Source organism: Solanum lycopersicum, chromosome 2, assembly GCF_036512215.1.
Source record: "Solanum lycopersicum chromosome 2, SLM_r2.1".
Classification (NCBI taxonomy): domain Eukaryota; kingdom Viridiplantae; phylum Streptophyta; class Magnoliopsida; order Solanales; family Solanaceae; genus Solanum; species Solanum lycopersicum.
The window spans coordinates 53,030,793-53,047,472 of record NC_090801.1 but is presented as its reverse complement, the minus strand read 5'-3'; the positions used below and the strand labels follow the sequence as shown (position 1 = coordinate 53,047,472).

Genomic DNA, 16,680 nt, shown 5'->3' with positions numbered 1-16,680 from the left:
ATCCCTCAACTTATGCCCGAAATCCCAGAGACATATTTATATTATACTAAAGTCCTATTACCCCTAAACTTATTTTTATTAATAATTTTCTGCCCCTTTTCGGCCTACGTGACACTAGCTTGGAAAAAAAAGCCAATCAACGTTGGTCCCACAATTTAGTGCCACGTAAGCAGAAAAGGGATAAAAAATTATTAACAAAAATAATAATAGGACCTTAGTATAGTATAAGTGTGTCTTTGAGATTTCGGGCATAAGTTGAGAGGTATTTGTGCATTATCCCCGTATATATTGACAGTTGACACCATGAATAATTGACTTAAAAGACACATATAGAAACTTGATTTTTCCTTGCACTTTTTTCCATTTAGCAATTAGGGTTTCTTCTTTTGTTGCTCTCCTGCATAGCATCTGTTAGTTCCGAATTTAGACATTGTGAATTTTCATTTACGCTTTAATTTTAATTTCACATGCCCCTACGTTTCAAAAAAAAGTAATTGTAAACGTTATTAATTTCAAGTATGGTGTTATTGAATAATTTTTTATTAGATTAGAACTCGCTCTAAATCCGTCTCTTTGAAAGATGGGGCGGGGTAGGGTGGAGATGAAGCGTATCGAAAATAAAATAAGCAGACAAGTTACATTCTCAAAGAGACGATCCGGTTTGTTGAAGAAAACCAACGAGATCTCTGTGCTATGTGATGCTGAGGTGGCATTAATTGTTTTCTCTTCAAATGGAAAACTATTTGAGTACTCTACTCAATCAAGGTTCATAATTATTATTAAAGGAATTTTATTAATTAGTAGTAAATTTTTTAATTAATTTTTTTTTTCTATTTTTATATATAGCATGGAAAATATATTGGAAAGATATGAAAATTACTCATACGAGGAGATGAACTTGAATACAACTTATAAGGTACTATTTAGTTATTATCTTTCATTTAGATCTTTTTAATTTTTAATAGAGATTATTTATTTCTTTTTTTTTTAATTGATCCTAATAAATTTTACTCTTCTCATATCTTGGTTACAATGGTTTTTTTACTCCGTTCTCCATCTTCAATTTGTTGTATATAATTGATTTCTCATATTCTCTCTCAATAGTTATTATCATTTTTAAATCATTTTTTTAAGAATTAGAATCACCATGAAACATGATTTTTTGAGTAAATAATTATTGAGTGCTTTGAATAGAAGATGAAGAAAGCTATCCAATTAAATTGTGAAGAATTTTGATTATTATCATCTACTTATTATCTTTCACAATTCCTTTTTTCTCCTTTGCTATAATGTACTTTTTATTTCTTTAATTACCAAAGAGTCTAATCAATTGATAGAGAGATTTGTTAATTAATTTTAATGTCTCAATTATGTGAGATGTTTAAGCACGATTTAGGATAAAAGAGAACCTACAAATAATTTTATATTGTTTGGACTCTCTAATAATATTGATTGCCTCGTTATAGATAACCCTTGAGGTATTCGTTAACTTGATCTCCTATCTCCACTATTAATAAGTGGTTGCAAGACTCGATTATGCGTCAGATACTTTAAAGATATATTACTTTTGAAAAAAAACTTGTAACATTTTTGATAGAATCGAAATAATGTATAGTAGTATACTTGAAATCTTGTTGTATGATTTCATGGATTGTTGTAGGAAAATTGGACTCTTGAGTACCCAAAGCTCATGGCAAGAGTTGAACTTCTGCAAAGAAATATAAGGTACCTACTCCACTTCATGTGGCGAGTAATTACTTTGTTTAATTTGACACTATTTTCTTATAAGTATGTTAAAAGAAAAATGACACATTTTTCTATTTTTTCTATGAAAAGATTTTATCAGCAAAAATACATATGTTATCTCATGTTTAAGAAAACAAGTTTTAGAGATGTTGCAGCATATTAACTCTATATCGACGGTCAAACAATTACTTTTGTTTCAATTTATGTGACATTTTTTGTTACTCGTATCAAACAAATTAAGTTTGACTGGAAATTCATTTGCACATAAAATCTTCAAAATCTTTTGAAATGAAAGTTATATATATTTATAAACTATGTAAAAAAGCACTATAAGTTGTAATAATTAATTATTCAAAATATTTAAAAAATAAATGAAAAAGTTATAACCTATTTAAATCTCGAAATTTAAAAAATTCAACGTAGGGAGCAATTTAAAACGGAGGGGAATTTCTAGTTGGAATTTTTGTGCAAAAAAAAAATTAAGTTGTTAAGTTTTGTACACTGGTAATATAAATAACTTCACCTTCCTAGAATATGGAAATGAAATCTTAAAAATCAGATATGTTACTTGCTATAACATATAAATAAAAACGCGAATATATAAAAACTATTCATACTAACCTTGTATATTTCTTTGATGTATATTCGTAATCGAAATCCAAATATGAATGCAGGCATTTTATGGGAGAAGATCTGGACGCCTTTAATCTGCGTGAATTTCGGGGTTTAGAGAAACAGCTCGATACAGCTCTAAAGCGAGTGCGATCTAAGAAGGTTAGTATTATTCTCAACCATTAATAATATATAAGAAAAAATAAGTAATATCAACGGTACTTTTCATTTTATTGAATAAAATGACATTTTATTTATTTTTTACTTTCAATAAATTATTAATTAATTGGAGAAGCTAGAAATTATTTATAAATAAAAAAATTAAGTTTTGATCTGTATTTAAGGTATAATTTTTCAATAAAATACGTTCGACTAACTAATACTAGAAGTTAATTATATATTAATATAATGTTGTTTTAACCTAAAAAATAAAAAAAAAGTGCTCAACATGACCTGTCACTGGAATTTGCAGAACCAACTGATGCACGAGTCCATTTCCCAGCTGCAGAAAAAGGTAAAAATTATTTCTTTTAACTTATAAAAACAAACTCATTAATATTCACGTATAGTTATTGTAATTTACTTGTATTAATTATGTCAAGTCCAAAAATATTTTTTACTTTATTAAAGTAACTGCACTTTATTTAATATTTCTTTCTTGTCACAATTAATTATGTGATCTACGAGTGGTTTTTTTAGCGATTAATGATGACAGTTGAATGATAAATATATCTTCACTTTTAATTAAAACGTTCGAATATATTTAAATTTCCTGATATATAGAATCGCTTTAGTTAGAAAATGATTTACCTTTTCGGCGAGGTGGGAAACAAAAAATTTTTCAAAGCATACAAATGACAACAATGTGTATAAATACTATTTATACACGTCATTGTGTATGGTAAATGTACAATATTGTATGAGTACAGGTGCAAAAAAGTAATTAATTATGCTGATATAATGTGAAGATATGAGATATGTGATGTAATTTATTTTTATAAATTAAAGTATATATTTTTTATTAAAATTTAAATTATAATTAATGTTATGGCATAATAGTTAATTTTGTCACATCAATTGCAGGAAAAAGAACTGCAACAGCGAAACAACTTAATTTCTAACAAGGTAATATATATTATATTATGAGTTTTTTTCCCTTCGTTTTGTTTGATATTCAATATTTATATTAAAGCGCGGAACATTGTATTAAACAGCTTAAAGAAAATGAGAAGAAGCAAATTGTGCAAACAAATCCAGGCCAAAGCTCTACTATGACTTTCTTGCTACAATCTCCCACAGTCACTAACCAAACAATTGGGTATTACTCTTTTTCTATATTCGAGAATTTTAATTAAATCTATATTTATTATTTTTTAAAAAATAAATTTATATACGAATGTGAAACGTGTGTTTGAATATAAACTTCTTGATTTAACATGTCTTCAAGCTTCGAAACTTCATTTTTAAATCTTTAATCTTAATATAAAAAAGGGAAAATGCACAAGTACCCCCTCAACCTATGCTCGAAATCCCAAAGACACACTTATACTATACAAAGGTCCTATTACCCCCTGAACTTATTTTATAAGTAATTTTCTACCCCACTCGTCCTACATGGCACTAACTTGACATAAAAAAGTCAACGAGCGTTGGGCCCACAAGATAGTGGCACGAAGGACGAAAAGGGTAGAAAATTATTAATAAAATAAGTTCAGGTGGGTAATAGGACCTTAGCATAGTATAAGTGTGTCTCCGACATTTCGGACATAGATTGAGGGGGTATTTGTGCATTATCTCTATAAACAATATTGAGGTCATGTGTACGGTACCTCTGAAAATATATGTGGATATATTTTTAGGTTTTGTTTAAAAGACCTTATTTACACATGACACACATATATAACGGATAACATGGTACATTGACGATTAATTTAATATCGTATATAGTCTTACCTTGTACTTCGCTTATTATTTTGAGATAATAAATTATCAGCGGTCCTTCTCAAGCAACGGATCAAAGTCAAAATCGCGATGGTTACAATAGCTTGATGCCTCCATGGATGTTCCACCATGTCCACAACAAAGGATGAAAACTTAATTTATATACATATAAAATCACAATTGTATGTCTATAATTTGTTGTACCAATTAATTAGTTGTAATCAAATCTGTAACTAATTAACCTTTGTCTACTTCTTTTACTAAATATGGAGCAGATGATGAGCTAACAAATTAAATAGTCTTAATAGTTTGTATGAACTATTAGAAATGTCACCTTAATTTGTGTTTGCTATGATTGAAAATATTTTTTCTAGAATATGTTTTCAATATTTGATAGATGGTTAGTGAAAAATATTTTTCCAAAGGTATATATATATTAAGAATAATTTGAAATATGGATTAATGTTGATTTATTGTTGTTGTTTTCCAATAAATATTTAGTCCTTGATTTCAAGTTAATTGAAGTCTACTGACAACACTGATCCAATATGCAAAAGTTTGATGATAGAATGAGATATATATAGATCTTATCCATACCTCGAGCTAAGGTAGAGAGATGTAAGTTTGGTGAGGATGGAGTATATGCAGACATCATCTAGACCTTATTCATACCTCGTTAAGGTAGAGAGGTTGTAACGAAAAACAATGTGAGTTCGGTGAGAATAGGGTGTATACAGATCTTATCTCGACCTTATTCATACCTCGTTAAGGTAGAGAGGCTTGTAATGGAGAACAATATTTCTGAACTTTGCTCTAGTAGATTTTTATTTTCAACAAGAAATGTAGGTTATCCATGTAAAAAACCTTTCACCAAACCAATGTTATTATAACAAGAGAGTAATCTGTTAACTATGTACCTGTAAACAACAGCAGAAATTGTATTTGGAAAATACACCAAACTGGGGGTGCAACATTAAAGTGAAAACCATATAACATGGAAACTCAAGCATTAATCAGGGATATGTTTCAACAATTAGTACTTATTTTATATTTTACTGTACATGATAACATATATGAATTTGGCAAAATGGTATTCACACAGACTTTAAATTTATCTGTTCTGGTTTTATAATCCCTTACTACTGCTGGTTTCACCCCTCCGCGACTGCAACTTCTTGAAGCAGAGATTAGGTTGTTTCGTCAAATGCCATCACCTACAAATCAAAAAGAGAAGGCCAAACTTGAAATTTTAGAAAAATGTTTTTCGAAACAATGTCTGCTGTATACGAGTATTTATCTATTAACACATAACTTTAACTGAAAGAAGTACGATAAAACTGAAGGATTTTGGGGGGGAGCTTGAATTAGTGTGTTACAAGGTCAAAGAGAAAAACTGGAATGCTCCTCCTACAACCTCATCTACATCTTACCATGTCTATGAAAAGTAAAGCAAACAAGAAGGCCAAGAAAGAAGAAAGACAAATTATTTCCACCAAAATCATTTAAATGTGTTGCACAAATAATAACTGTATGATACACTGTGTATCTGAATCAACATAATATCCTAGTTGACCCTTTTCTTTTTTCTTGTTTCTCATTCCCGATGTTTTCTGGTGCTCTTTTGCTGTCTATTCTTGTTTTAATCCAAAATCGACAAATCTACTATTTAACAGGGACATGTGTTGTAAATTTGTGCACACGGTGAAGCACTGAAAGAACTAAAGCAGATCTGTGATTCTTGAGCGCGAAATTGCAGCACAGTCCACTTGAAACTGAGATTGATAACTCTAACTTCAACTGCCAAGGATATAATATGATGTATCGAGTTCTAACATGCATATGTGGTGCAACTTAGCAAAAAGGAACCTTCTTCTATTCATGAGACAAGGAAAAACTATAGCAGGGAAAGGGCAGCAAAGGCACTGAAGAACATGGCACGGATTTAAAAAAAGTAAAGGAGGGTGTAGGGAGGAGAAGCAGCCAGAGTATACTCTTGTGACTCGTCACATAGGTGGTTTTTATAGCAACATTAACATCAATTGAAGTGTTCGGTCTTGTAGAAGACCCATTGATTTTTAAAATTTTTGGGGGTTAACAGAACTGGAAGTGTCCCAATGCATATTACTGCATGGTGTCAAACCTTGGTGGACACCAGAAAACATATTATGGGCCCTATACATGGTCCTCTTTAATTTTACATAAGACTTCTTTAATCCTTTCTCTATATTAGAGGTGTCAAATACCACTTATCTGTCGCGCTAAACCCTGACATAAGCTAAGAGATGGAAATTAGCTAGATTTACCAAACCCTTTCATGAATCTCATCTCGACAACTCTATTAAAATCAACACAGTTAGAAACTTCCAATCACTTTCACGCAATATCTGGTCGCAAAATTTCCCAAGGAACATTTCCATGTGCATTGTCAATAATAGGCCCTACAGAGATTTGTGGATAAGCATGAAAAAAGCCCAAAAATGTACCTTAAAAAGGGTGGACTGGTTGGCTAAAGCCAACCCCAGATCACGGTACAGCATTCTGGTGCGGTTTGACTTAGAAAGATAAGTAGGGAATAAACTCTGTTTAGACTGCCTTAATGGCCCTGACAAGCTCTAAGCAAAATTTTGGACCCATCCAACCATAGACTAATTTGGTTAGCTCAAGCATAAGCCTGAGTTATTGCACCAAATCAGGTCAGGCAAACAACCAGAATAGTTGCCATTCTTCATCGTTCACAAGTAGTTTGATTGGATACCTAAATCCATTTAATCATTTTCACCACATAAATTGGGATGGAGGGAGTACTTGTTAGGGTTATTAAATGAGAATTGAATAACAAAGCCAGAGGAGGTGGCATCAATCACAGAGGATGAGAAAGTGTGGCTGGAAAGACCGGGGAATCTGAAGCATTTGCCTCTACAACAGAAAGTGCTTCAATAAAGCTCTGGACCCTGATGGATACACCATGGCATTCTACCAAAAGGCATATGTAGTGATCAAACATGATGCTCTGAAAGCTTTTCAGCACTTTCATCAATCAAGAAACATGGTAAGATCATACAATGCATCATTCACAACTCTAATTCCTCAGAGGGAGGGGGTTGTGGAGTTGAGAGATTAAAGGCCAATCAATTTAATTGGTAGTGTGTATAAAATTGTCTTAAAATTTTTTACAGTGAAAATGAAACTGGTTTCAGGGCATCAGCATGCATTTATCAAATCAAGGTAGATTTCTGACGTGGCCTTGTTAGCTAATGAGGTCTTGGGATGGAAGTTGAAACCTGAACAGCCTGGTCCTTTTTCAGGACATTGTAAGCTATGATCAGCTGAACTGGTGATATCTATTCTCTTTTCTGAGGAAAACGGGATTTGGAGAAGGATGGCTTAAGTGGATCAAATTCAGTTTTTACTACTGTTAAATACTATCTCAATAAATGGTGGAACGTGTAGGCTTTTTTCTCTCCTCAGGTAGGTCACAGGCAAGGAGATTCCCTCTCCCTATTCCTATCTATTTTAGCTATGGAGGGACTCAGTAAAATGATTGAGAAAGCCAATCTACTACGTTGGCTGGAAGCTTTAAGGTTGGAAATGATGCTAGGAACTCTGTCAAAGTTTCTCATCTTCTCTATGTATATGAGACACTCATATATTGGAGAGCTGAGAGGTTACAGCTTGAATCTCACACTTATTCTCTTTGAGGCCTTATCAAGACAAATTACGAACATGTTAAAAAAGCACCATATACCCAGTTAATGTAGTCCCTGAACTGGAGGATCTATCTCAGATATTGTGCTGCAATCTGGGATCCTTCCCAGTAACATACCTGGGCCTCCCACCAGGTGGCAAGATGCAAGTCACAGGGAATAGGGTTATTGTCAATTTGAGAAAAGATCGACATCTTGAACTATTTTGAGGGCAATTAATTAAGTAATAGTGAGTTGGGCAGCATACATACTTCATGTTCTTTTACCAATACCAATCAAAGCAAAAGAAGTAGAACAGCTAAGATGAGAATGGGGAATGAAATTGATGGAATCAGTATTGTCAAAGGCATGCATAAACCCAGAAGTGAGGCTTAAAACTTGTTGAGAGCTTCACCTCACTTAATGTGAGGTTCAGTCCGTCATCAAGGCACTAAGACATATTTTTCCTTGCTAATGAGCGTTTTCTGATAGAGACTGCACTAAACTATTGATATTTCCCTTTATTGTAAAAAAAGTTCAAGTTCATCATCCATATATTTGTTATTTAACCTTGTATACTTGGACTAAACATATATATTTGTGTTTTTTTCTCCATTTGCGTCTTTTTCATTAAAGCTCTTGCTTTATTTGTGCTTAAAGCCCCAACATACATTAGAGCTTTTTTGAGTTTTTTGCTTTTGATAACACTGGCCAGAATCACAAATTTCATCTGATCAGATGGCCAAGAGTAGTGAAGGTTTAGTTTAGGGTTTAGTGTATGACAGATCTGGTACTACATTGCAAAAGCATGCCAAGGAAATGGCATTGGCAGTACAACATGGAAAATCTAGGGTTGTGGAAAGCCGTGATCAAAGGAAAATACGGAGAGCTGAAACACAGGTACACAAAGCAGAGCAGATTACCCAATGTCACAGGTCCTTGGAAACATATTACAAAATTGTGGGATGAGTCTAAACTCAAAATTCAACGCAAGGAATGAAGCACAGGTAAAAGTTTGGATGGACAAGTGGTTGGGGTCAGTGGCTCTGGAAAGTGAATTTTCACTTCTCTATCAACTGGCATCAGATCCAGATTCCACTATAGAGCACACAGAGCAATATTGGCAAAATAACCAATGGGACTTTAAGTTAGGAGAAATTTCCAAGATTGGGAGTTGAAAGCACTAATGAAACTGTATGCGAAACAAATAAGCAAAAGTTAAGGTGAAAACAAGGAGAATAACATCCTACCAGTATACTAACTTATACTAGAACGCTCGGCTAAGTATTACCCTTCTAAGCTTATCCTTGACCTCCAAATCTTTTTATCTAAGGTCATGTCCTCAATAAGTTGAAGATGTGCAATGTATTGACTAATTACCTCCCCTAATTCTTTCTTTGACCTGCCTCTACCTCTACTAAAACCTACTACAGCCAACCTATCACACCTCTTCACCGATGCATTTATGCTCCTCTTCTTTCATATACCAAAACCATCTGTCTCAATTTCCCACATCTTATCCTCCATGGAGGCCATTCCAACAACCTTGTCCCGTATAATCTCACTCCTAATCTTATTTCTCATAGTATGTCACACATTCATCTGCTACATTCATTTCTGAACATGTGCACTTTGACTAGCCAACACTCTGTCTCATGCAACAAATCATGCTTAACCACTACTCTATAGAAATTACATTTCAGCCTTGGAAACACATTCTTATCACACAGTGACACAAGCCTCCATTTCATCTACGATGCTCCAATAGAATGTGCACATCATCGTCAATCTCCCAATTTCCTTGGATTATAGACTTAATATACTTGAAACTTCCTCTCTTGGGTATAACTTGTGTATCAATCATCACTTCCACCGCCACTTCATGCGTCACATCACTCCACTTTCACACCAAGTACTTTGTTATAGTCGTGTTTAACCTAAAACATTTAAATTATAGGTCCTAAAGTCTGTCTACAAACCTCTTCTATCAATAACTTTTTCTCATATCTTGTCGATCAATATTGTGTCATCTGTTAATAACATACGCCACGACACCTCCCCTTAACTTTGTTGCATCAATTTGTCTATCACTAAGGCAAATAGATACAATTTAAGGGTGTCTAGTGTAACCCCATCGTGACTCGAAAGTATTATAAGTTGCCTATACTGCTTTTACTCGAATTTTGGCTCCATCATGCATGTCTTTAGTGGCCCAAATGTAAGCTACATGTACACCTGTAGACTCCGAACATCTCCGTAGAACCTCCATAAGGACTTTATCATATGCCTATTCAAGTTCAAGAACACCATGTGTAAGTCTCTTCTTATCTCTATATTGTTCCAACAATCTCCTTACAAGATGAATGGCTTTGGTAGTTGATAGCCCAAGCATGAATACTAAATTGGTTCTCGGAGGTAGACACATCCCTCTTCATCCTCATCTCGACCACCTTCTCCCAAACTTTTATAGTGGCTTAGTAGCTTATTACCCCTATAGTTGTTACAATTTTGAATATCACATTTTTTTGTACATACAACGGAATCATTGTACTCCAACTCCACTCATCTGACATTCTAGCCCTCTTAGAAATGACATTAAACAACCCAGTTAGCCACTCCAAACCTATTTCTCATGCTTTCTTCTAAAACTTCAACGAAATCTCGTCTGGCCTAGTCGTTCTTCCCCTTCTCATCCTCTGAATTGCCTTCTTAACCTCTGTAATATTTATGCACCCACAATACCCAAATCCCTATGACTCTTGGACTACTCCGACTCTCCCAGCACACTATCCTTCCCTCATTCAAGAGCTTATTGAAGTACATCTACCATTTTTGTCTAATGCGAGCTTCTTCTACCATTATTTCTACATTCACATCCTTGATGCACTTCATTTGGTCCAAAGTCACGAGTCCTCATCTCTCTCGCGTTGACGAGCCTATACAACTTTTAATCCTTGATACACTTCCAAGTATCTTCTTGATGCTTACCAACGACAATCCCTAAATGAAAAGAACGGATCTTTTAGTTTCTCACTGAACTTTTAATCAAACAACTTTTCCAAAGAAAGTTGCATGTGATATCTCCCCCTGAATAATCTCTCTAATGTTGTATCATCTCCAAATGTTTATTTAACCTCAAGATATTGTCCTCATTAATCGTTAATTTATTGTTGCTCTGGCTATTGGCATCAATTTTCATCGGTCTGATGAACTTCTTTTAGAGACCATTTCCCAAAACTTACAATTTCCTCAAGATAGCCACACATTGTGGGCTTTAACTATTGCACATGTTTAACTGCATAACAAGCCACTAGACTTTGGTACCATAACTGAGAGCACTTAAAGAGACCTTGCAAGTTGTTAGCCAATCTAAAAGCATGGTTATATGAAGTATCTTAAGAATAGGACAACATTTGAAACAAACATGCACATGCAATACAATTGTCAGTGTTCAGGTTGTATCACTCTACCACCTCGTTTAGATTCTCCACGCTTATTCAGAATTTATTCTACTGTTCATCTAATGTTATTGACTTGCTTCTGACGGCCTAGAAATGCTACAAGTTATAAAAACCTTGACATGCTTTTCTCTGCTCAGTTCACGGTTCAAGCTCTCACACTACAATTGGTATTTTACACTAAACCTTCTATACTTGACAGCAGTTTGGCTGGTTTCACTCTCATCACCGGCACTCATTAAAATAAACATATCCTAGAGATTTCCCGATAAACTCTTTTCCCGTGTTTATTCCATAAAACTACCTTTATGATATAGAAAACCTCAGTATTTCATATAAAGCAGTATTAATGCAGGAAAAGTTAGGTTTGCTCATTTGGGTATAATTACCAAATAGAGAAAAAGATAACTAAACAAATAAGCAATGAGCCACTCCTCCATGCCAAAACAAGCTAATGATGATAAAATAGATGCTAGCTATATCCCATCCAAGTATTTGTAATGAGTTGGCCCATGTATCAGTAGTTTTTCCTGAAGAATGTCAGCTCATGCTTTTTTGTGCACCAAGAAGATAATCTTTGACAAACACAGGAGTGTAGCTGAGAATAAGAACAGGGTATGTCATGAAAAAGAATCTTAAACTAATAGAAACGAGGGAGTTACAGTTCCTTACAACCCCCCTCCCTCCGGGTTTTTTTTTGCCTTTCCTAGTTCAGACTTTCTCGACAAAAGACAAGAAATTTTAGATGTTTCTATTTTTATCTATAAGAAATAAATTTAATCTTTACACCATGAAATTGCTAGAACTGCCTTTTATTATGAATCCACATTTTAAGATTAAGCAGTGAGGGAAGGATTTTTTGATGAAGTGAAATTTCATCAAGGCATCCAGTAGGTGTGAAGTTACAAAAGGGGGATCTGTCAGCTCAGTAAGAACAAAAAACTTATAGAGCCAAGGAGCTGAAAAAATCCAGGTAGTGATTTAAGTTATTTACAGGGGTAGAGTTAGCCCAGCTAAAAAGTGTAGGGAGGATTTGTGCAGCTTCATGAAGGGATTTGGGTCTATATTGTCAGGCTATAACGGCTATATGTTAGAACTACTTGATTGTCACTACGACAGAGAGGTCAATGTAGAAAAATAAAAATAAACATACATCTCCCTTGGAGAGCCTGGGACCTGTGCGTAGCATAGCAGAATATATAGGATAAGCTCAACCATAACAACAAATCATACATAAAGAAAAATAAAAAGAGAAGGAGATGGCACATAAAATATAAATGATATCACAATTACCTTGCCACAAACTGGACAGCTGTCACTTCTTTCCATCCACTCATATATACAACTCAGGTGGAAATGGTGAGAGCATTTTGTTATTATTTTTGGGTTTTCCTCCGTATATTCTGAAAGAAACAGGATCATCAGGGTCATCTTTTGTTTTGATAAGGTAAGATTACAGTATCATGAAAATTACTATTCAAAAGATACCTTGAACCTTGCTATCAAATACTGTTGTTCGTCTTGAGTGTTTATTCTTTAACAAATAGTATTACACCACTGATTTTAGATGGAAAAACGAAAAACTATAACAGTAACTTGGGTAGTTAAAATTTCCACTGTCCACTTGATAAACTAATGTCTAAATTACGCTACCAGAGGGTGGGACAAGAGGAGTAGAAGAAGACTTTTTATAAGGCTCTGTGCAGACGGCATGCATCAGACTACTTGTTACATCCAATGAAGTAGAACATAAGGCTATAAAAAATTTACCTTCAAGACATGTTGGGCAGACATCTTCATCTTCTGAATAATAATAGCTATGAGCATCTCCAGAAGTCATTTTAGCAGTTGAGAATTCCACAGAAGACTTATTGAATTCTTTTGATCCTTCTTCAAACGTAGGCAGACTCCATTTATTTACATCACTTAACGATTCAGGGTCATTAAAACTTCTTTGTAGTGGTTCAGTTTCCTCTTGTGAGTGGCTCGAGCCTTTCTCCCTTCTTGAGACTTGTCCATCTTGTTGCAAGCGGAAATATCTTGGATCAGCATCATATGGCAGTGGTCTCGGAGGAGAACGGTACATGTCAGATAGTGAGTCATCAAGAGTGGCTGTAGAACTCAAAGATGCTGCACCTTGATCCGATGAAGGAATGACATGTCTTTCTCCTCTATGGAAAAGTGATGCATACTGCAAGATAAGAATAAGGATATGTAAATTCTATGGCTCATAAAGGGAAGTAATTATCATCAGCACCTATTCAGTGAATGAAAAAGGTCTTGATGTGAAGCTGATGATGATCTAAATACAAGACCATACACAGAGATAATATTTTGTGATACAAATACCTAAACAGATTATGCAGAAAAGTTCAGCTACCAGACACTCTCAAAATATTTACGAGTAATATTAACCTCCTTACTTTCCATGTGTCAGAGCTGTGGATGATGAGCCTTACTGAAATAGTAAAGTTGTTTCACCATCTGATAAGAGGCAGAGAAAACCTAATTGCAACGCAAAGGAGGAATCCCATGGACAGGATCCGCTAGCATATGGAATCTAACAATTGACTGCTTTCCAGAGCCTGAAATTTGTCCCTCCTCTCGTTTCAATTTCTTTAGCGAACACAGTATATCTTAGTTTTTTAGTACAAAGCAACAAAAAAACCTAACTTTTCAAGCAAAATTTAGCAAAAGAAACATCCAATACTACTCCAGTGAGTCTAAGCAACGGCAGAGTTAGCTAACAACTCATTGCAAATATGCGCATTCCTGTTAAACAGATCAAAGAAGTAAATGAGTTTGGGCCTCATTGTTCAAGATACTCGAGTATCAATTTCTACCACCAAACTACTGATGCTATCGGTTCACAAAACAAGTGCCGCTTACAACTGAACATTGTCCCGTGACAAAGCAACGGTAACAAGACCAATTTGAAACTCCCTAATTATTTCAGGTGGAAATATTAGTTAATGATTCAGAGTAAAGTCACTAGAAAGGTACTATCCATTGATAAGAAGCAGTAGTGTGTTCAAAACGAAGGAACTGTAAAGTGATTATACAAAAATTTCTTCGAAAAGCATACCACATGCAAGAAGTTCTGAATAAGAGTTGGAAAGCATATACAGTTCCTATAAATTGAGCTGTTTGGGTTGGCAAAATCTTCACATTCGTCTCGCAAGCAGCAACAAACTGCACCCATTGTATCTCTTTCAACCTATGATAGTACCTCAAAAACCTTTTCAAGAGTCATTGACAATTCCCAATTGTCTCTATTTCCTGATTGTGGAAGCAAAACTTATGGTGATCGGAAACTTAATAGAACTGACAAAAGGCCTTCAGCCAAGCAAATGAAGAAGCGAGCCAATTGGGCACCCGCTCTCTTCAGGAAATCCCGAATGAGTGAATGCCCTTTCTGATCAAGGCCTTAAGAAAGAAAAGTATGATACTCGACACCTGTAACAGCAAAGACCATTAAACTATCAGAACTAAGATATATACAGCCGAATGGTATATTTTAGAAGACACACAAGTCACAACACTTTCAAACTTGCAGCTCTCAAAGAAATACACACCTTAATTCCAAACAATTCTTGTTGTCTATATGAATCCTCAATATTCATTCAACTCCACTTGGACCCTTTTACTTCCAAAACTCAGAGTGCTCAATACAGTAGTTAAATGTGTTATCTTTTTATGGCAATTGTGAAACTCAGTCAAAAATTTTACTTTCTTTGGTAATCAAGCCACTGCATAGCAGCTAATTGAGGCAGAGCATAATTTCAACTTTATGGGTTTTAGATTTTAGAACAACGACTAAATGGGTTCTAAATAATGAATTTCTTAACACCATACACTGTTTAAGCAAAAGCTATTAGCCGTGAATTCAATCATAACTTACAACAACAAACACTATTAGAAAGTAGATACGATTATAAAACATCAAAAATTACAAAAAAAGATTACTTTTTTCTCCTACTGTTTTCTATTTGGGCATCAAGGGGTTGTTCATTCACACAATCTTAGTAAGAAAGCAAGGAACCATAAACGATCAGCTAAAGAAGCTCAATTGTCACAATCATAAGACAAACAGACAATCAAGAATTGGGTAATTTTAATTTCAGAATTAATCCATTGTTGAGTCAAAAGACAAAAACTTTAACGCAGATATATCTGTTTATCAACCAATTGAGACAATACCAATTTGCAGGCTAAATAACAAAGTAAAAGATGGGAAAAAGAACAAAAACCTCAAAATAACGGAGACACAAAGACAAAGCGATGGAATAAATGGATGATTTTGTTGGAGAAAAGACAGAAGCCCAAAGAATTCTTGAAATCGGAGACTCGATGATTTGGATTTGTTTATAAAAAAAAAATCTGTGTTTTCGTTCGCCAACATAAGCACGGTTACGCGTCAATAAAGAATACCTCAAGCGGCCAAGCCTTATTAGGATTTAATTTGCGATATGCTTTAATTATTTTTATTTACTGTCGGTAATCATAGTTTTCATATTTTTTTTTGCCATAATTAGTGAGACGCATGATCTTTTTGTCTTTGTATATAACTTCATACAAAATTTATTTTATCTCTCCTATCATCATTCTATATCTTTCTCTTAAAAATACTCTTTCGGTCCTATTTCGAATCGGAAAACTTTCATGTTCTCTTTTTCGTCTTGCTTTCAATCTTCGCAGGTAACAATAAAAATTAACCCGTGAATCCCTTTTTTTCTTCTTCAACAATTATATATTTATTATGCGTGTTAGTTTTTTCATATTTTTTTAAAAAAAATCTTTTAGATTATAAGTTTTTCAAAATTGGAATTGTTGACAATCCACTCTCGTTTTCAACGGGTTTAACTCAAAATTTTGGAATTAATTAAGATCTACGGCAAAATCTAAACAAGTTCAAGATGATCAATCTATTGAAAAAATGAGATCTAAGAAAAAAATGACCAATAACAGTTTAGAAAGTTGTTATCAACGCAAAAGCTAGCAGCATTAAAATTGTAAAAAGAAAATCATACCATTGATCCAAAAGAGTGTGAATGTGCTTCAACTGAAATATGAAGAACATCATGATCATCAGGTAGTGACTTAAAATGTAATTATAGATAGTATATTGCATGTTTGAATCACATATGTTTCAGTTATTTGTATTTTTTTCTTAGTTATATAAACAAAAGAGCTAAAAAAAAGTACTTTAAGTAAGTGTATAGTTTATGTCCAAATTATAT

At 34.0% G+C, this 16,680-nt stretch overlaps 2 protein-coding genes across 3 annotated transcripts; one reads left to right on the top strand and one right to left on the bottom strand.

Moving 5' to 3' along the window:
- Positions 1-115: 115 nt before the first annotated feature.
- On the top strand, positions 116-4,675 carry MBP10 (MADS-box protein MBP10). Its single transcript, XM_004233345.5, has 8 exons — positions 116-765; positions 847-916; positions 1,661-1,725; positions 2,421-2,520; positions 2,831-2,872; positions 3,442-3,483; positions 3,573-3,676; positions 4,352-4,675. Exons 1-8 carry the CDS (start codon positions 581-583, stop codon positions 4,446-4,448), a joined length of 705 nt encoding a protein of 234 aa, XP_004233393.1. The 5' UTR covers positions 116-580; the 3' UTR covers positions 4,449-4,675.
- A 596-nt stretch (positions 4,676-5,271) lies between these two features.
- On the bottom strand, positions 5,272-15,887 carry LOC101252743 (E3 ubiquitin-protein ligase At3g02290-like). 2 transcript variants are annotated; one of them, XM_069293436.1, is made up of 5 exons: positions 15,016-15,887; positions 14,526-14,896; positions 13,211-13,631; positions 12,734-12,843; positions 5,272-5,513 (listed from the first exon to the last, which is right to left on the bottom strand). In XM_069293436.1, exons 2-5 carry the CDS (start codon positions 14,640-14,642, stop codon positions 5,487-5,489), a joined length of 675 nt encoding a protein of 224 aa, XP_069149537.1. In that variant the 5' UTR covers positions 14,643-14,896; positions 15,016-15,887; the 3' UTR covers positions 5,272-5,486. The 2 variants fall into 2 exon arrangements, with proteins under 2 accessions (XP_069149537.1, XP_004233394.1); XM_004233346.5 differs by having other exon boundaries at positions 15,691-15,887.
- Positions 15,888-16,680: the final 793 nt, after the last annotated feature.

Excerpts from the sequence above, each read along its gene's own strand:
- MBP10 (XM_004233345.5), top strand. The coding sequence starts at position 581 with ATGGGGCGGGGTAGGGTGGAGATGAAGCGTATCGAAAATAAAATAAGC. Across the intron at positions 1,726-2,420 it reads CTTCTGCAAAGAAATATAAG|GCATTTTATGGGAGAAGATC; the intron begins GTACCTACTCCA and ends ATATGAATGCAG. Across the intron at positions 3,677-4,351 it reads GTCACTAACCAAACAATTGG|CGGTCCTTCTCAAGCAACGG; the intron begins GTATTACTCTTT and ends ATAAATTATCAG.
- LOC101252743 (XM_069293436.1), bottom strand. The coding sequence starts at position 14,642 with ATGGGTGCAGTTTGTTGCTGCTTGCGAGACGAATGTGAAGATTTTGCC. Across the intron at positions 12,844-13,210 it reads CTGCCCAACATGTCTTGAAG|AATATACGGAGGAAAACCCA; the intron begins GTAAATTTTTTA and ends TGTTTCTTTCAG. Across the intron at positions 5,514-12,733 it reads GCTGTCCAGTTTGTGGCAAG|GTGATGGCATTTGACGAAAC; the intron begins GTAATTGTGATA and ends TTTGATTTGTAG.